Source organism: Macrosteles quadrilineatus, unplaced genomic scaffold (assembly GCF_028750875.1).
Source record: "Macrosteles quadrilineatus isolate MER2022 unplaced genomic scaffold, UCM_ALF_1.0 Scaffold_2__2_contigs__length_208266976, whole genome shotgun sequence".
NCBI lineage: Eukaryota > Metazoa > Arthropoda > Insecta > Hemiptera > Cicadellidae > Macrosteles > Macrosteles quadrilineatus.
The window spans coordinates 88,092,489-88,113,137 of record NW_026542595.1 but is presented as its reverse complement, the minus strand read 5'-3'; the positions used below and the strand labels follow the sequence as shown (position 1 = coordinate 88,113,137).

The window sequence follows — 20,649 nt, the reverse complement described above, 5'->3', positions numbered from 1 at the left end:
AATATGTAGTGATTTAGTTATTACTAATATGATCAGGTACATACCTTTACGTCAACAGTTCCATTTTGTAGTGAATAACTCAGAACATGTTTCGCCTATTCAGGCATCGTCAGGTGGTATCCTAGCAAGAATGCTTTGTCTTCATCCATGATGGAGTCGTCAGGAAACATTTAAATAAATAACACACACATTACGCACGAAAACATTTAACAAATAGAGTAGGCCTACTATTACCGGTCGCGGTACGGAGGCAGACTGAATTTGCTGGAATTATGTAACACCGACCCCTCCTCCGTTATCAGTAGTTGTACTACAAAGGTCAAACTGTTCTGGTCTATTGTTGAAGGATATTATGGCATTGAAGATAGAGTGTGATTTGAAATTTAACTGGTCATTTAAAATATGGTTTTTATTGTGGCTGTCTTTGAAGCTTTTGTAAATTTCAAACTGTTCTAGAGAATCCAATTTATTTCCTTTATTACAAACATGGAGAATTTCCAGGCTATTGTCAATTGTATCTATGGTGTGATTTTTATCTAATAAATGCTGGGCGAAAGTGGATTTTTGTTTGTCTGCTCTGGGGTCGGGGCGATGTTCCTTGTGTCGTTGAGTAAACGATCTGCCTGTTTGTCCGATATAAAAATCCGGACAATCCATACACTTCAATTTAGATCGTTTACTCAACGACACAAGGAACATCGCCCCGACCCCAGAGCAGACAAACAAAAATCCACTTTCGCCCAGCATTTATTAGATAAAAATCACACCATAGATACAATTGACAATAGCCTGGAAATTCTCCATGTTTGTAATAAAGGAAATAAATTGGATTCTCTAGAACAGTTTGAAATTTACAAAAGCTTCAAAGACAGCCACAATAAAAACCATATTTTAAATGACCAGTTAAATTTCAAATCACACTCTATCTTCAATGCCATAATATCCTTCAACAATAGACCAGAACAGTTTGACCTTTGTAGTACAACTACTGATAACGGAGGAGGGGTCGGTGTTACATAATTCCAGCAAATTCAGTCTGCCTCCGTACCGCGACCGGTAATAGTAGGCCTACTCTATTTGTTAAATGTTTTCGTGCGTAATGTGTGTGTTATTTATTTAAATGTTTCCTGACGACTCCATCATGGATGAAGACAAAGCATTCTTGCTAGGATACCACCTGACGATGCCTGAATAGGCGAAACATGTTGTGAGTTATTCACTACAAAATGGAACTGTTGACGTAAAGGTATGTACCTGATCATATTAGTCTAATAAACAGTTCAGGGGCTAAATCATGAATTTTAATTTAGTTATTGGCACAACCTTGGCACTGCCAATAACTGTGGTAACTGGCATGCCAATAACTGTGGTAAATACACTAATGCCGATTGGCACTGGTAATTATTGTGGTTATTGGCATGCCAATGACTGTAGTCACTGGTAACAGGTGACACTGCCAGTAACAGCATTTACTGTCATGGAAGTCTCTAAGTAACATGGTTACACGAGTATATGCTATAAAAAATAATTTATTTAGGCCAATATACTTAATTTATATATATAAAGATACAAAGCTTCACATAACTAATTTTTACCATATTAAAAAAGGGTAAACCAAAAACCGATCCATCATATTATGTTTAAAACCACGAATCCTAGAAAAATACCGGTATGGATCATAAACAAAAACAAATGACGTTGTTGGCCCGAATCCTATACTAATAGCATTAACATATGTTTTGGGAGTTCCATTTATGCAATGTTAAATAATGTTTATTTTCGGGCCAAAAACGTCATTTCTTTATGTTTATGATCCATGCCGGGTGGAAAACCATTAAAATTCCGTCGAAAAGCCCCAATCAGGATCAAATACGTAACAAAGAGAATAAAAAATAGGCCTACAAAAGATGAAATGTGAACGTTGTAATGAAATATTTCACAGGAAATATTTTGATGGCATTGATTACGACGAACCAATACCAATTAATATGTATAAAGACGGTATTAAGTTCGGTAAAGGTGTTGCCAAAGAACTGAAACTAGGCCTACCATGAGCAATTTTAAGGATTTTAATTTTACTTACTGTATAATTTTCATTGTTTCTTCTATATACTATAATATGATTAGGCATAAGTTACATCACGTAAAGACAACAGAGACCACCTTAGTACGCTTAAAATGTAATATTTGTAGACTTTTTTATAGGTGCCAATAACTGTGCCAAGATGTGACAGTAGCTATGGTTGATGGTGCCAATAACTATGGTTTTTGTATTTTTTAACATTTAAAATTTTTAATAAACTTAAGTAATGATATATATATTTTCTTTATACATCCCAGTATTCTCAGTACATTCTGCTACATGATTAAAAAAAAAACGTAGTATTAAAAAAACTATTGCAAAGGAGCTGTGGTAGATTTTTCTGAAGCCTACCGTTAAGGTGCCAATAACTGTAGCATTTACCCTAGAATTTTTTTAACTTTCTATCGTGAGTGAGACTAGTGAGAGTGAAGAGTGTTGGATCTCGATCTCGAAATCTGTTTAAGAAGCGATCAGTTACTTTTATTACAGTAGAAAAATAAGTCATCGTGTATTAAAATCGGACGTGAAATCTAGTTTTTACGCAATAGAGCCCGTCGGATTTTACAATATTTTGTAGGCTGCGTTATCAATGTTATTTTGGTGACAATGAGCACTATTTTTGATAGACTAGGCCTACATCTTTAAAAGTAAGTGTCATTTTATACTAAGTAGACATAGGCGGATAGGCCTATTTACATGTATGATTACGTCAAGACAACATGTTGTCGTCTCGTCTTCAAGAATTCTTGGATTCGACTGTTCTAATCTAGCCTTTAGATTAAGCCTTTTTTACTCTGTTACTTTGTATTATCGACCAATGTAAATATTTAGCCTAATTTGACAATGCCTATCTCAATGTATTTGATCAACGGCAATAAAGATTCTGATTCTGGTTATAATTAGAATGCATCCAAGCAACAGTAAGTTAGTTTACATAGGGTCTAAATAACTTGACATCCATTTGTTTGCCAGATCTACCCTACTCCTCAGTTAGAAACATAACCCTATCATGTTTTTAAGCTAACTTACCTATGTTTTTAAGCTCTTATAGGCCTATTAAAAAAAACTGGTACAGTTCCGCTAGAAACCTAGCCTAGCCAACGAATTATTGTTGGATGAAATTACCTAAGAGCCTAGTAACTTAAAAGTTCTTGGATAGGGTAGGGTTAATTCAAAAAGACTCAAAACCTAGTTGGCCTAGTTTTACTTAGTTTAGGCCTAGTTAATGCTAATAAAATACAAGAAAGGTAGTTTATAAAAAAAAAAAATGGTTTTGATAGCCAATGTGGTACTAAAGACAGCCTAGTGTAAAGTTAGTTTGTTAAAACGTTTGTTGTGGTATAAACTAGCATTAAGTTAAATACCTCCTAAGTTGCAAAAAGATATTTAATAGGAATACTTAAGGCTTATCAAAGGGTAGACTTCCGTATCTGTTGGCACAAACAACCGAATGAAAATATCGGTTATTCGATTGTTTCATTCGATAGGCCTATATCATTTGGTTACCTTAGTTAGTAGTTAACCTTAAGTTAACCACATAGGGCCTACTAACCAAACGATATATCTAATAATCAATAGCCTATATTGATCGATATTTCATTCGGTTGTTTGTATCAATAGATACGGAAGTCTACCCTTACCAAATCACCGTACCAAATATACTTAAATATTGCTTTTTTTCAAATGGCTCTGCCGTTGGAATGTATAATAAATAAATAAATAAAATGATGTCCAGGTGTCCAATAGGTATAGGCTAGATTGGAGATGAATATGCATCCATAAGAAAAGGATTTTATGACATAATTTCTAGTAGGCCTAAGTTTTTTACTCCTACTACAATTGTAGTAGGCCGTAGGCCGACACTTGCTGGTCAGTGTAACTTACTGTTTTAACTTACTGTATAGCTGTTTGGTTTTTTGGTCGCACAGATGCGTGTAAAAATTATTCTTTGCCCACTAATAAAGGACTTAACAGCTACTACGTTCATACTTCAAGTCTAAGAGAGGCTATGTTTTTGTTTATTGATTTGTTGACTTTTTGCAAAAAAAATCATTACAGTGCAGTTTTTAGTAAAGTTAATGAAACCCCTCCCCCATTTAATAACCGGTAAGCTCGGCTAACAGCCGGACCAAATCCTTGCGCATTAGTCTAATATAACAATTGAAGCTTAGTGTGGTGAACACTACAATTTGGTTTGACAAACCAAAAGTTTTATTTATTTTTAGCCACATCACAATGAATTAAGTTAGGTACTGAAATACTCAAGATTAATATGCTAAAATATATGCTTCCACAACTCCAGAACGGTAAGGTTCATCAAAAGAAAACGTAGCCTAAGGAAACGTAGATGGGTTTGTCTGTGGGTCTAGACTATTAAAAAAGTGTAAGTAGTTTAACTTTGTTAGTTCAAGATGTTTAATTAGGCTTAACTTAGGCTAATACTGTTAATACTGTTCAATGAAATGGCAACCATACATAGTAGGTATTTTAAGCCAAGTATGAATGGAGATGAGTGTAGGATGAGTGGCACGATCTTGTAGTCTTGTTAGTGACTAAGGCCGACATTCCTTAGATATTTAAAGAAATATTGAAGAGCATTACATCAAGTTGTAACCATCCAAAAGTCAGTTAAACCACTAGTTGGGAAACATCAAAGTTGGGTGTGTTGCTAGCCTATTGGTTAGCGTCTAAACTTCGGTGAGAGAGGGATGGGTTAATTCCCGTCACATCCACTAAACATTTAGGTTTGGACCGCTTTCCCTTTAAAAGCGTTATTTGCCTACTCACATCGACTCCTGGTAAAAAAAAAGAAAAAAAGCTTTCCACACATGGCGACATGGCCCATGGCAATTGTTTCCCATAGAGACTAGTACACGGTAGCTCTAGTTTGTTAAATTGAGACTGTAAGGATTATTAAGGTTCTAATTTTCATAACATTTTCTTTTGTTGGTTCCAAGGGAATTTTAATCAATTTGACTAACTCCTGCTTTGCAAGTTGGTTTGTTTCCTGGCCATTTTTAGACATTTGGTATCAGAATAATTACGGTACTTTCTTAAGATAGGCTGATAATTTTATTCCATCATAATCTAAGTAAATGTTTATCATTTTTAGATGTCTTTAACAATTCAACAAATCCTGCAAGACGCCAAAAAACTGTCCAGCAAATTGAAGGAACACGATTCGGCAGCTGATGTGATCCTTTCACAGACTCAGTCTGTTTATAAAAAGATTGATGCAATGAAACAGGTACAGTATTATGCCATGAATCTTGTATTTTTATATCTATAAATTACCAATCACCAACAAAGCTTCCTACCTACCAAGGTTTATAATAGTGGTTGACCATCCTCCTACAGAAACTGTCTGTAGAATATGTTTCACATTGGCAGAATCGTAGATTTTCTCTGTCAATCATCAATATCGGCTACTTCAAGACTAATCATCACATAGGGAACCGCTAGAATGTTTTGAAGTGGAAGTGAAAACACGGTGCTGGTGTTAATTTGAACTAGCTCACTTGGCCAAAATTGGAGGTCACTGATCACCTAATTGATAATCATATTTGTTAGGCAGATAGTAGACTCCCTCTTATCCATGCATTGTTTACACCAGTCTACACTCAGCAGTAGTGACAAAACTGGAGATATTTTTGGCACAATGTTTTAACTGGAATGGAAGGAAGTGGGTGGTACTGAAACTACTTCTCTTGATGAAAAATTTGAGACCAGTAATCACATGTCTAAATACGATGCTCTCTCAAATTTAAGTAAAATATTTGGTTTAGTTTTCAAGTGATTCAGTGGACATTAGTTTAGCTGGACTCCCCTCAGTCCTGGATAAGAGGGAGTCTACAGTAGTTGCATTTTACTAGAGTTTGTAAAAAATAAAGTTTTCAAATCTTTATCTGGACCCTCGTCTAATTCACTGACTACCTACTAGAACATTATTACTGATTCTTTTAAACATCAAACATCAGAGGAAGCTCTCTTTTTGTGTATCTTAATAATAAGTTTATTTATAATATATTACATTTTTTGTATAAGTTACCTCATATTTTGTGACAGTACAAGGATGAGGTGGGAGAGCTGAATGAGGCTGCAAGACAACGGCCACACTCCATCCTCATTGCTGGCATCCAACAGGAGAACAGACATCTGCGGGAACTACAGCAGGTGAGCATTGCATACTTCCTACTGTGCTGTTCTAAGGGTGTCTAAATAAAATAAATACCGTGGAAATAAATCTAATTTTGCTATTAAAGTTGTCCCTTGGTAATCCAACGTACTCGGTAGTCCGATGCCCCTTAATGTTAATGCTCCCTTTATGAACTGTACTTAACGTTGAAAGTGGTTTAGGATATAGTACAGGTTACATCATTAGAATCACTGTTTATTGTTTGTAGGAGAACCGTGAGTTGCGAGCTGCATTAGAGGAACACCAGAATGCCCTGGAGCTCATCATGAGCAAGTACCGACAACAGATGACTCATCTAGTCAACATGAGTCGTCAGGACTACCAATCTCTCTACAATCAACAGTACACTCATGTGAGCAATATTTAGCAAATATTTTTGTAATGCAATGCATTTTTGGATGAAATTCAACTTTCAACTTAAATTTTAACCGCTGTCTAAAATGCTTAAAAACCTATCAGAGGGCACATTGGTTTTCAAAACGGGAGAGGGCGCACCTGGAGGTTACTTCCAGGTCAATAAAAACAAACATTTATGAAGTAAAATTTGTATTTTAGTGCACAAATTAATTTTATTTTTAATTTTAAACATCAAATACCCCCGCCGCAGCAAACCTGCAGACTAAGCAAATTTCCATTTGCCTGATTGGATTTACACTAAAATGTCTACTTAAAAATATAAAATTTATTTCCTATTTAAATAGAATTAGTTTAACAAGTACTTAGGTTTGCTGCATCAGGGAGGTCATAACTGTTTTTTTTTTTTATGTTAATAGTTACATTTTCCAAATTTGATCAAAATATGTTCATAAACAAGCAAACTACAACTGTTTACTTGTTCTCCATAAGAATAACATGGGAATTTTAAATTTACATTTTTTTGGAATTTTCTCCGTAACCATTAGGCCCATAATAACACTTCAACGTACTAAATTATTTGTTTTTTTAAGCTCTACAAAATGGTCTGGAAAGAAATTGCTAAATTTTATGTTTTTTGGGTCAAAAATGGGAAAAACCTCTTTTTACCCCATAAAACCCCCCGTAAACCCCCGTTCCCATAGTCCGATCATGCTGGTTCGCGAACTGGTTCAAGTTTATCCTACCTTACACCTTCAAACCAAATTTTATCAAAATCGGACAAAAATTACTCAAGTTATCGTGTGGATGGACACACACACACATATATATATATATATATATATAAATTTGAACGAATGGTGTTTTTGGCCTCTGGGGACATCTAAATGAAAAAGTAAATCGGTCCCAGGCCTAGGTCTTACCATGAGACATACGGTAATAGCCACTTCCCTATAGGGAAATTCGCTAAAATGTGTTTAGTAAACTCTTAATTATAAAATAACTTAATTAGCCTAGATTTTATAAATATAAAATTAAAGTATTATTCTATCAAATGTTCTAACATAAAAGTCTATGAAGAAATATTTTACAAGAATATATTCAAGAAGTTAATTTAAATTTTACCGCAATGTCCTATAATGTGGTTCTAGATTATAACACTCAAAACGCCTGATGTTTTAAGTAATTTAACATATTGGGTGTCTTAACTTCAAACTTAAGTTCAAAGTTCAAAAGTGGGAATAAAACAATACAATACAATACAATACAATATTCTTTATTGTTAATTCGTTAAGAATTACAATAGTGTCAATACAATAGTGAATTGAAAACAGAAAATTATCCATGCCATGATTGAAACAGTTGTTCACAGAACATTCTCGTGATCACTTTTCTAATTTTGGTTTCGAGTTTTGTCTTAGATACAGCGCTAATTACCCAATGTACCCTACACTAACAGGGTGTCCACATTCTGGAAAGTCAGGGAAAGTCATGGAAAAAAATTCTGGTCATTGAAAGTCATGGAAATAGGCAAAAAGTCATGGAAAGTCATGGAAATTCCCAATGATGGATAGGTTTGACAAGACTTAATACTCCAACTATTGTAGCTTTTTTTCAGTATTTTTCATAAATTCACAACACTTCAATTTATTACAGTGTTTGTATTAGTTTATGAGAGTTTCGAGTTTGTAATACTGTAGTTCAATACCTACTTTATACCTACTTTATCTTATAATTTAATTTAATATTTGTAGGATATTGTTGCAACAGTAGTGTAGGTACAGTATATTAAAATGTTACAACTTCATTATTACAACTCAAATTGCAATACAAATATTGTTATAATGTTTTGATTTGTCTTAAGTTATGTCTTTTTTGTTAAGCTAATTTTTGGAAACACTGTAAACTCAATAAAAAATTAATAATAAAAGTATACAGTTAGGAAAAAAGAAATTGGACAGTGAACTTGGCCAGCTATGGGGACGGAGTAGATTGGGTTTTCTTTTTTTCCTTCCATATTTTGAATACCATATTTTTACAAAATGTATTACTCCATTGTTATCTGTTAATACATATTCCAGTATTTTCTCTGAAATAACTTGTCTAGGCAGTATTTTGTGTGTGTATATTACATTATAATTTTCGAGTAAAGTTCGTGAGTCATGGAAATCAATGGTAAATGGTCATGGATAGTCATGGAAAGTCATGGAAATCAATGACAAATTTTCTGTGGACACCCTGACTAAGTAAAACAACGAATAATCAAGCTAACGACTACCACACTCGCAATTTGCCCGATGCCTCATCGCATAGTCTACATCGCCAAAACGTCACTGCAAATAGGCCTACCCTGTCCTGTTGGTATTAAAATACTGGTACCGTACTCACATTTCAAAGTTTATTGTCTGTACCGATACTTACTCGGTCCTAACAACCCATAGTGCTGATAATTGTAAAGAGGTATGAACACATTGCTAATCATAATCATATAAAATGATAGGTGAGCGAGATAAGTTTTTAAATATTTTTCTTTGGCTCTCTGGGGATTTTTCTCGGGCCCTTATAGCCGCTATTGGGATAATTTTATCTTATTAATGTGCAAGTATGTTGTTTAGGTGATTGAAAAACAAGCTGACAAAATTAGTGAGATGGCTGCTGTTATGAAGATGGCTGCTAGGGTTGACGATGACAACGGGGATAAAGATGAGGCAAAGATTGTCCAGTTGACAACAGAAAACAAGGTTCGTGTCGTTTTAGTGAATTTATAATGATTTTACCACTAAAATAAAATTTAAATCGAGGTTTCATGAGCGGATGTGATCTTTCCTGTTTGAAGTTACTGCCACAAAGCTTGCTTTGCTTGTATACCATTACTCGTGTCTGTATGATCGAAGCTGTCTCCTGCCCTTCACCGAAATGTGACTGGCCCGGGCCATAAACTAAAACTATAGTCACCTTTTAAGTTAGCCTTCCCACCAGCTTTACCCAGCTTTACCACCTTTTTACCCAACTCATGATTTCCAAAATTTATAAACAAATTTAGAAGTACGTAAGAATATAAGATCATCAATATTAAACAAGGAAAATTTTTATTAAGAAACAAACAGTATATAGTCTAGTTTTTTCCACCTCTATACTGTGTTTTCTTAATCAAATTTGCCCTTGTTTGGTATCTATGATCTTATCTTTTTTTTTATGCTCTATTAGGGGAACCGAGCCTCAGGTACAGGGCGGGTCGTAGCTGGCGGATAGCGGACGTTCCATCAGATATGGTGGACAGCTGCGAATAAGGGGTAACCCGAATAAGCAGTCCCGGACCGAGGCGGCAGCACCGGAGGGTGTGGGAGGGTGATCTGTGGCAGGGTCACACTCAGCAAGTCCACATGAGCCCGATGATAGTGCTGTGTCATGGCGAGGAAGTGCCGCCATCAAATAAGCACTGCCCGTACTGCCTTGTACGATAGGGCTTGGGTATCCAAAGGCTAGGAGAAGGAAAATTCTGATGTAACACCAAGGGCACGACGGTTCCACATGTCAGTGGCGGTTTCCCGACAGCGTCTGATTCACATGTTAGTGGCGGCTGATTCATATCCTCTGTAGCTAACAACCATAGTTGTAACTCAAAGCTTGCTTCACCCAAAGGTTTAACTTCTGACAGTCAATCATGGAAAGGTCTTTTAGAAGAACATTTCAACAGTTCAACCCCTTGGGGAAGGAGAAGGCTACATCGGATTCGGTGGGTAGCCAACTAAAAGGCTCACATGAAACAAATTACTTGAAACCACTTGACTCTAATCACAAACGTACAAACAAAATAAAACACAAACAAGTAAACTACATTGCGACACATAACATAAACTCTCTACTGAAGACTGGTAAGCTCAAGAACTTCACGAATGAACTAGACAAACAAAAGATCATTATAGCAGGACTTCAAGAAATGAGGAATACAACAGAAGATCCATTTGAATCTCAAGGTATAATAAATAAAGTAATGAAACAGTGCCCCCAATTTGGAACAGGATTCATAGTAAGTTTGAAAGTAATAGATTCAATAGTTGCTAAGAGGGGAGGGTTTTAACTCATTATTAATACTTAAAAATCATTTCATGATTGTCTAACAACAACCAAACAACACAATTTTACAGAGGTTCTTATACAATTTTAAATCGATATTTGGGCCTGTTCGAATTTTCTCACAACTGTTAAGTACACATGTCAACTATTGGTTATTGTCTCTGCATCTTAGAGCTGGGTCCGCATGATATAAATTGAAATTGTACAAAGTAGAATAGCAACTGCTATGTATGAAATAAAACACAAAGTGAACAACATATCATCTCCAAGTAGATCTCAAATTTTCCCTAGAGATTAAGGGACAAACAGTTAGGCTACCTAACATCAGTGAAAGAGTATAGCACTTTTTTTAAATTTGAGTTGGCTATATTTACTAAACAAAACATTTGATTACATTTTGTAATCGTTAAACCTAATAGGTTTCCTAAGAGGTCTACCGTACCTGGAAGTAGGTTCATCAGTTGTATTTTCAATATCTCCATTCATTGAAGGCATTTGTTCAATAGGCTTAATTGGACTATTTACAATTGACTCATTGTGTTGCTGTGACACACTTTTACTGGACATCGGAGTGGAATGCCTAATCCTAATTGGTGATTCAACACAGACATTTGATTGGTCATGATTGTCACTATACCAATTACTTTGACCATCTGAAGGTCTTAACCTGAGATGAAATGTATTACGCGTAACAACTCTTCCACTTCGAAATAGTTTTACAACATATGACCTTGCGTTAGCTGTATAGCCTACTACAACACCAGGTTCCCAAATCCTTGAGTGAACATTGTACACAAATACTTTGTCTTGTGGTTTAAAGTACCGTCTAGGACAAGTACTTCTGTTGTAATATGTAGCAGGCAATTCCTGCTGTTTAGAAAGAAGCCTACTTACTAGACTAGGATCATGTACCTGCGGTTTTAACAAGTTAGCAGAAACTGGGATTCTACTTTGATTTACACTATTGATTTACGACTCATTAGTAATTGAGCCGGAGATAAATCACCTACTACAGATGTGCTGTGGAACTCCAACAAGGCTAAATTTATATCCTTGTTTTCATCACAACATTTCTTGACAATTTTCTTAAAAGTTTGGACCATTCTCTCAACTTGGCCATTTGATCTATGGTATAAGGGGCTTGAATTGACAATCTCAAAATTCCATTCAGCTGCAAAAGTTTTAAATTGATAAGACCCAAACGGATTATTATCAGCAATTGCTTTAGAGGGAATACCATGAATTGCAAACAATTTTTTCAGTTCCCGTATCACATCTGTACTAGTTTTAGATGTTAGCGGTAAACAATCCAACCATTTACTGAAGTAGTCTACCACTATAAGGTAGATTTTACCCCCATACTCAGCAATATCCATACCAATTTTATTGTATGGTAAAATAGGAATTTCATGTGACCTTAAGGGTTCTTTAGCATTTGCATTCATGTACCTTTGACACAAAGAACAACTTGAAACAAAATTATCAATGTTAACTGACATACCTGGTCAGTAGATGAGCTGTCTCGCCCTAGCTTTAGTCCTCTGACAACCTAGATGGATTTCATGTAACAAAATAAGCATTGATTTCCTTAGGCTAACCGGAACAACTAGTTAGTCATCTAAAAACACAAGATCATTAGAGACATACAAGCTATTACGTTTACCGTAATATATTTTGACACAATCGGGTACACTCTTTTTGTTATTAGGCCAACCATTTTGGAAATAACCTTTAACCAACTTTAGGGCAGTGTCATTGTAGCCCAGTCACTTTAGGTAAGAACCTAGACATGAAAGATGTAAAGCTGATTTTTTGCATGGTGATAGTATATAATAGGAAGGGGTGTTTTGTGAAAGTTTCCCGAATTTCCCCCCCCCTTGCTTCCTCTTAAACCCCCCCTCCCCCCAAACACCAGGTTGAAAGTGTAGTGTTTTACTAAATCACCTAGGCTATATCTTTTGATGTAAATGAGCTATCAGCATAATTGTTTTTTTCTTTGAACTCCCCGTTAAATGTCCTTTGGTAAAATAACCTTACATGTAGCATTATCTCTATTGGATGGGGTTTTATATGTGATACATAATAAATATTATTTTATATAAAACGTGAAGTTTTAGATCAGGCCAATCCCTGGTTTTGCAGTAGGTCGTACGGCAATGTGTTTGAAACAAAACTTTTTAACCTATTTTATGAGTTTTCAAAAAATGTATAACAATATATATTTTAATTTTAATTGTTACCGAATGAAGCCATTTAAATCCATGCTTCAAACGCCCACAAATACAACTTGTCCAGTAAATATTACTATCTATTATATATACAGTATAATTCAGGTTTAAAAATCTTTGTACAACTAAATCTAGAGTTCTATTGGACCGATTGTAATAATTATTGTGTCATTGGAAAGCTTAATTCGTTTAGATTTGCAAATAATTATGAAAGTTTGTTTTGTTATGATTTATGGTAAAAAATAAAAAAAATGTTTTCCATAAGAAATACATTGAAAACGGGTTTTTTCACACTTCATTTGGGTGCGACTTTTGGCTGCTTATTTTGAGCCTTTCCAAGAAGTGCATGGTACCAATTTGTAGGAAATTTTATTCTTTCAGAATATCACCTTCCACTTTGGTCGATTTCCTCAACATTTAAAAGTTATTTGCAAAAAGGCTAAGCAACCTCTGAATTTATAGTAATGATAAAATACTGAATTAGGGATATTTTTGTTTAACTTTGTGAAAATCACACTTTCATAATTATTTGCAAATCTACATGAATTAGGCTTTCCAATGACCCATTAATTAACAAAATCGGTCCAGTAGAAGTTTAGATTTAGTTGTACAAAGTTATGTCCCCAACTTTTTTGAACACCCCGTATTTTATCTCGGTAGCCTAATAGTTATAGTGCTCGTCTTTAAATATAAATGACGCTGGTTCAATTTGACGAGAGATCAATTAATTGTAGACCCAGATGTAACTTGCCATTGAGCTGTCAATTAATTATGCTAAAGTATCATATCAAAAAAAGGTCAATTTTAAAGACTAACAAGACCGGGTTTTGGACCAATCTTTTACTAAAGTGTAAAAAGAAATGCCACTGGCTAAGAGACACAAATTTAATAAGCTCTTAATTATTGATAATGAATGAACTTTTAACGCTCTAATCCAATACAGGGTGATTGATACAGGGTGGCGCAGATGGATCCGGTGGTTTTAAAATACTTGCCAAACTGTCAATTGTAAAGGTATTGGATTGAAATAAAGTGCAAAACGTGTAGTTACAATGGAAGTTTATTGACAAAAAAATGTTCAAGTTAGTTTTTAAAAATTACATCCATCAAATGCCTTCCTTCTCGAGCGACGCATTCTTGGAGTCGGTCCTTGAGGTTCCGCATTGCTCGCTCAAGCACATCACCAGGAATTGATGTGATTTCGTTGTGAATTGCAGCCTTCAACTCCTGAAGCAAGGGTCTACATGAACAAACCCCGGACCATTCAGGAGTTGAAGGCTGCAATTCACAATGAAATCACATCAATTCCTGGTGATGTGCTTGAGCGAGCAATGCGAAACCTCAAGGACCGACTCCAAGAATGCGTCGCTCGAGAAGGAAGGCATTTGATGGATGTAATTTTTAAAAACTAACGTAACAAATTTTTTTCAATAAACTTCCATTGTAACTGCACGTTTTGCACTTTATTTCAATCCAATACCTTTAAAATTGACAGTTTGACCAGTATTTTAAAACCACCGGATCCATCTGCGCCACCCTGTATAAGTGTGCCAGCCGTTTTATTCGAAAACCATAAGAGATCAAAAAAAGTTAAATGGTAAGTGCCTTGGACTTTTTATTTAAAAAATTGTAGTCACGTCAAAAAAATTATTTTAGCCGCCATTTTTCCAATATGGCCGCCAACTTTGATTTTTCTTATGGAACACCCTGTATTTTATGATGTATTCTGGTAGAAAATGTAATTTTAAGACAGTTTTATTCTTGTGATTTTTTTTCATAAACCTAACCGTTTCAAAGATAATAATGGTTAAAGTTTTGAAATTTTTGCATGAGAAAGAGTTTCGATAAAGGCCTAAATAAAGCATGCCAGCGGTTTTATTTGAAAACCATTCAAAATTTCACAATTTAAACCATTATTATCTTTGAAACGGTTAGGTTTATGAAAAAAATCACAAGAATAAAATTGTCTTAAAATTACATTTTCTACCAGAATACATCATAAAATACAGGGTGTTCCATAAGAAAAATCAAAGTTGGCGGCCATATTGGAAAAATGGCGGCTAAAATAATTTTTTTGACTTGACTACAATTTTTGAAATAAAAAATCCAAGGTACTTACCTTTTAACTTTTTTTGATATCTCTTATAGTTTTCGAATAAAACGGCTGGCACACTTATATCAATCACCCTGTATAATCTCTGAACCATGTGGTTTGTTGGTTAAGGTTTTGATATTAAAAAACTTTTTTAGGGTCTAAGAGAGCTTCTTGATATCTCAGTGAAATTTGGTTCAACGGCAAATGAAGAAGAAAGAGAAGAAGAAGAACCCCTAGACACAGGAACTATAAAACTAAAGCATGAAAAAACATAAAAAGACATCATTAAACAGAAAAGACATTGTTCACAAAGAAGTGGTGGAAATGTGTAAAGTTAATAATAATAAACATTGGCCATCTTTTAATACCTTCAAGAGATTAGATCATTTTGGTGGGGTGTGTATAACCATCGACTTAATATATTAAAGTGTAGGTGTATCCATAGTCAAGAGTTTAACCAAGGCTCATATGAAAAATAACAAATGTTTAACAACCTAAAAACACAAAAACCCAGTTTTAACGAGGTAAAATTGTATTGTTAGTTTTGTACTTTTTACACTGCTAATCGTTTAAAATGTTATACATGTAACAACAAATTTTAGTTGCTTAAAATCTCTTGTGTTTAAGTATTTCTTGTGCAGTTTTGTGTGTAACATGACTGAGAATGTTGACTGGTAACCTTTTGTAAGAATTTCCTTTGTTATAAATCAAAAATGTTAATCACAAAAATGATTTTGTTAAGGTATATATCGTCGTTTGCAAGAAGAAAGGGCGTAAGTTCATCTAGGCTTATCATATGAACTTACGCCCCCTCATCTTGCAAACATAGATACTCCATATGTTTGTACTAGCTGCTATAGTTCAGTTGTTGTACTTGTAAGCTGTTTGTACCCATGCTTTGCAACGGAAAGAGGATGCAAAAGAGAAAAATGTGGTTCTTAGATCTGCTGTATGAAATAGAATACACATCCATTATTCATTTTAGAAACAGAACTTTTGATTTAATTTGAAAAGATTAAATTATTTAATAGTGTAGGCCTACTTACCTTAAAACCCCTACCTGTACTTAAGTCAATAAATCCTAAAGAATTTTAACATCATAGCGTAACGTAACAATAAAATCAATGACTTGATATTGATTTTTAGCGAATTTCCTATATAGGGAATAAGATATTACCGTAGGTCTCATAGTAAGACCTGAACCTGGGACCGATTTACTTTTTCGTTTTGATGTCCCCAGAGGCCAAAAACACCATCTATTCAAATTCATATATGGTGTTTTCCGAGGATTTTTAATTTTTTTGTTCATTATAGGGTTTTTGGGAGACCCTATAATAAACAAAATAGTATATAAATCGATTGGAATTGGTTACAAGGCTGAGAAAAATCCAGTTTCCACCCTATCGCCCTTTAAATTGTCCATGTTATTGCTAATACCTTTTTGTAGTTGCAGTTCATAAAACAGCTGAAACAGGCAATTTTTATAGCAATCTTAAATTTTCATAACGGGTTTTTTTAATGAGTTGTATTATTTATTAAAGTTAAATAAATGTAATGTTTATTTTAAATTCTAGCAAAGCTCGGTCTCCTGGTACTTTGGCACTTTAATACTTTTAATACTTTTCAATGAAATGGCGACCATACAAAGTAGGTATTTTAAGCCAAGTATGAATGGAGATGAGTGTAGGATGAGTGGCGCGATCCTGTAGTCTTATTAGTGCCTAAGGCCGACTTATTCCTTAGACACAGCTGTTAATTAATAGCCCATACAGCTAATGGCAACTAAGGGACCTACAGTTTTTATAATGGAATCCGAACCACATTTTGGTGTTCAAAAATCACTCAAGGAAGGATGCTGCAAGTACTAATACAGATATTTTAACATTAGTTTATTGGTACTGGTACTTCCTCTAAGAACCTTTGGTACTGTATGAAACCACTGTATGAAACCTCAATAATACATACCTTACTTCTATTAAACGTATCTTAAAGCTCCATCTATGCACTATGAAATGTCATGCTGTATTTGTAAAGCAATATTTGCATGTAAAAGTAGAGTAGATGGCCAATCATTAACAGGTATATTTTTTTTTGTCATTATTTATTCAAAGGATTTTTGTTAGTTTAAAGTGTAAAATAACCTTCCATGTGAGAGGATACACCGTGTTCTGTTTGAATCTTCCGGTTTCCGGTGTGTTCCAAGAGTACCAAACTTTACGGATGGACAAGATTTTTTTTGTAATAAAAAATGTCTACTCAATCCATTGCTTCCAAAGGACGATTTCAACTTATTTTTATTAGCCTATTCAGAAATGTTTTATAACTTTCAAAAATGTATGTTCCACTTGAAAAGCAAATCAGTCTTACTTCCTCATGTACATTGTAAAGTAGATAACCAAGCATTAACTTATTGTTGATTCTATCTTGTACTGACAGTTCTAAAGGATCCTTGTTTTATAAAAAACTACTAACAGAAATTATAAATGAACAGTTAAGTTGCTTTCAAACAATATATTGTTGTGTTCGTTGATAGATAGTGACAAACAATGTGTAACCTTATGAGTCAAAGCAAGGCCCCACTAGAAAAACAGGCCATGCTGCAGCGCGGGCAGCATCTATCGACTACGTGACAGTGGTTGATAGCTGTACTAAAATGTTGCCGTTAAAATCTGACAAACAACCAGCTTATTTACCTAAAACATATGGGACATTGCATTGAATCAAGGCCTGAATCCGTCAACAAATCTATTCACTAGTGTAACGTCATGGATCCTGCACCATGGCCTTTTTCTCTAATTGGTTCTTGGTCATGTGGTTATTGTGGTTGTACAGTGATAAATGAATTTCATAATGAACATTTTATAAGATTTATTGCATTAATAAAAAAATATAACATCCATGAAAAGAAAAGGTAAACAAGAAAGTAAATATTTAGATAACAATAATTGGTAACATATATTTTAAGTTAAAATCAATTAAATACTGACAGATGATTAGGTACAGCCACAGTCAAAGGTGGCCATCCAAAACAAGAAGGAGCCTTCTGTACTAGCGTCTAGACTGCCAGTGCAACTCCGAGGATCGTGGATCAGAGGCGCTGTGGCACCACCGCACCATGTCGTACGCTTCCGAATCGTACCGGCTCATCAGCATAGCCTATCTAACTGTTCGCGGAAAATTGTTATCTCTATCACTGTCAAAATGTATAATTTGTAGGTTAAATTTAAATTAAATACAACTAAACTGTCATAACCTAACCAAACTTGCTAATAATGATAAACTCGAATGAACTTAATCGAAAAAATAGCTCTGTTCTAAAAATAAAATTATAAATGTCTCAAATTCAATTTTATAATTTTTAATTATAAAATTAAACTGTCATAACCTAACCAAACCAACTTGCTGATATGAAAAAATTTGTTGACAAAAAGTAAGTGCTACCAACGGGATTCGAACCCGGCACCTTCAGATTATTAGCCCGACGCGCTATCCACTACACCAGCAAGGCTCATGACTCAGCTCCGTATGGTTGCGGTTATGGTTGACGTCACGCCATCGGCACGGAGCGGTGGTGGGGGGTTTTCCGATCTGATCCACGATCCTCGGAGTTGCACTGGCAGTCTAGATGCTTATGCCTTCAGTATGCAAGTAATATATGTAAATAGTCTTAACTATATTATATATTTTAGTGTTTTAATAATAGCATTGACTATAAAATCAGGTAATTGTATATCTTTCAATGAGTGATTCAGGGTGGTTATTTGTTGATTGTTTGTTTTTATGTTTTTGTTTACTATTTATTAAAATTGAATAACACTAGATATGTTAAGGTGTTTTTTCTATTCCCCCAGATCAATTATAAATTATTTACAAGGGCGCACCGACAGGAAGGGGGGACGGACGAGACTGGTTCTCCCCAGGGGGTTTTCAGGAATGGTCCATAAAAATATTTAACATACAAAATTAACAGAAAACAAAAAACTGCGAGCTAGCGGGGGACTGATGCTCTGTAACTTAGATTTGGTGTTAGGGAAACAAGCAATAGAAAATATACATAGGTACACTAAATCTACATCTATAAAGAGGAACTATGTATGTATATATGTATGTACCTTATGGACTCCGAAACCGCTCAACAGATTGTAATGAAACTTTCAGGCATTATTAAGCATTATATCAAGTTTAGAGCAGATCCGTAAAGGGCTCCGCCCCAGATGGTTTTAAGGGGTCCGATGTCAGACTTTTGGAACTCCAATGCTTACAAATAAATATAATTAATAATAAGATGTTTACTTTTCACCGTCAGAGCCGTCTTTATAAAATGAGAGGCCTGGGGCAAAACATAATTGTGAGGCCTTGTTTAACAACACAAACCGGTGGAATACCCACCAGCTGAATTTTACACTCAGAAAATGGCCGTTAATATTATTGCTAATTGCACATATTATTGTTCCAATTCCAAAGTGGATATCATAAATATTGTCCAGGAAGTTCTTTACAATCATTAATAAAAAAATGAACACTTCTCTTCACCGTGGATTGACGTCCCGTCACTTTGTAAATAGTAAATGCTCATAGGCTATCTTGTTTATTTACTTTTTATCAAGTTAGGTTTATTGTGTTTTCGGCAATTGGTCTGTGAAGGGGGTTTTAAAGGTAAAAAAAATTACGTATAATTGTCAATGAGTTTTTAATAAAATAAAAAAGAGGTAGTATCATTACAAACAGTGTAATTGATTCACAGTATTACTTTAATGACAAACATTGTCGTAGGCTTATGTTTATTGGGAGTAATTACAATCAGTTTTCTCTGATTATCCATCCAGTAAATATTTACATCTGTAAATAAATTGAACTTAATTAATCATACAATAGAAGTCTAGTAAAATTGGAATTTTATGGGCTATATGAGCAAATATAAATATATTTGCCTAGTATGAGTTAGATATAAATTAATACAAACAGTAGTACCAGCTAAGCTGATGGAAAAAATAATGTAAATGTATAGGCCTAGTTAGTTAAAGCTATATTTAAAATTGTGTTTAAATATTATCAACCTAAACTCACCTCAAATGAACTGTACTTTTCTAGCTTTCATTCCAGCGAAGTCATTAATGATATCGTCAAAATTAATTTTGGATGTGTCAGATTCAATTGATAACGTTGCCAAAGATGACGGCCTTTCTTGAGCCATAGACGATCTTAAATACGTCTTCATAAGTTTTAAGCGTGAAAAACTTTCTGCGCTTGCCACAGTAACAGGTATGGTAAGTAAAATTCTATACGCAATGAATGCGTTAGGAAATGGATTTTGAATTCTGTTCATAAACCCTTAAATGCCTGCAGCTATTTCTACCGCGACCAGCAGGAGTTCACGAAGAACCTTAAGTTCAGTTCAGAAAAAAGTTCATTTTTACAAACATCCTTTTCTTCTTCAAAACTCCGCATCAGGGTAGATACCGTCCCCCACTTCAGAGCCGTCCAGCAGGAGAAGATAGCCAGTGAAGAAACCGGAAGTGATAGTGGCGGGATTCAACGACTTCGACGTGCATGAGACGAAGTTGATGAAGACTCGCAGGGGGATGCCAACTGGCCTCTGGCTTCTCACCATCCGCAC

At 34.8% G+C, this 20,649-nt stretch overlaps 1 protein-coding gene across 3 annotated transcripts; it reads left to right on the top strand.

Annotated features, from left to right (window-relative positions):
• Window positions 1-1,033: 1,033 nt before the first annotated feature.
• Window positions 1,034-18,853, top strand: LOC128986994 (FGFR1 oncogene partner 2 homolog). Of its 3 annotated transcripts, none has more exons than XM_054407637.1 (6): window positions 1,034-1,246; window positions 5,196-5,330; window positions 6,149-6,256; window positions 6,487-6,630; window positions 9,248-9,373; window positions 15,188-18,853. In XM_054407637.1, the coding sequence occupies exons 2-6, from the start codon at window positions 5,196-5,198 to the stop codon at window positions 15,305-15,307; spliced, it is 633 nt and encodes a 210-aa protein (XP_054263612.1). In that variant the 5' UTR covers window positions 1,034-1,246; the 3' UTR covers window positions 15,308-18,853. The 3 variants fall into 3 exon arrangements, with proteins under 3 accessions (XP_054263612.1, XP_054263611.1, XP_054263613.1); XM_054407636.1 differs by lacking the exon at window positions 1,034-1,246 and adding an exon at window positions 2,466-2,730; XM_054407638.1 differs by lacking the exon at window positions 1,034-1,246 and adding an exon at window positions 2,987-3,003.
• The last annotated feature ends 1,796 nt before the right edge of the window (window positions 18,854-20,649 follow it).

Coding starts and splice junctions, on each gene's coding strand:
- LOC128986994 (XM_054407637.1), top strand. CDS start 5,196: ATGTCTTTAACAATTCAACAAATCCTGCAAGACGCCAAAAAACTGTCC. Junction 5,331..6,148: donor AGATTGATGCAATGAAACAG/GTACAGTATTAT, acceptor ATTTTGTGACAG/TACAAGGATGAGGTGGGAGA. Junction 9,374..15,187: donor AGTTGACAACAGAAAACAAG/GTTCGTGTCGTT, acceptor AAACTTTTTTAG/GGTCTAAGAGAGCTTCTTGA.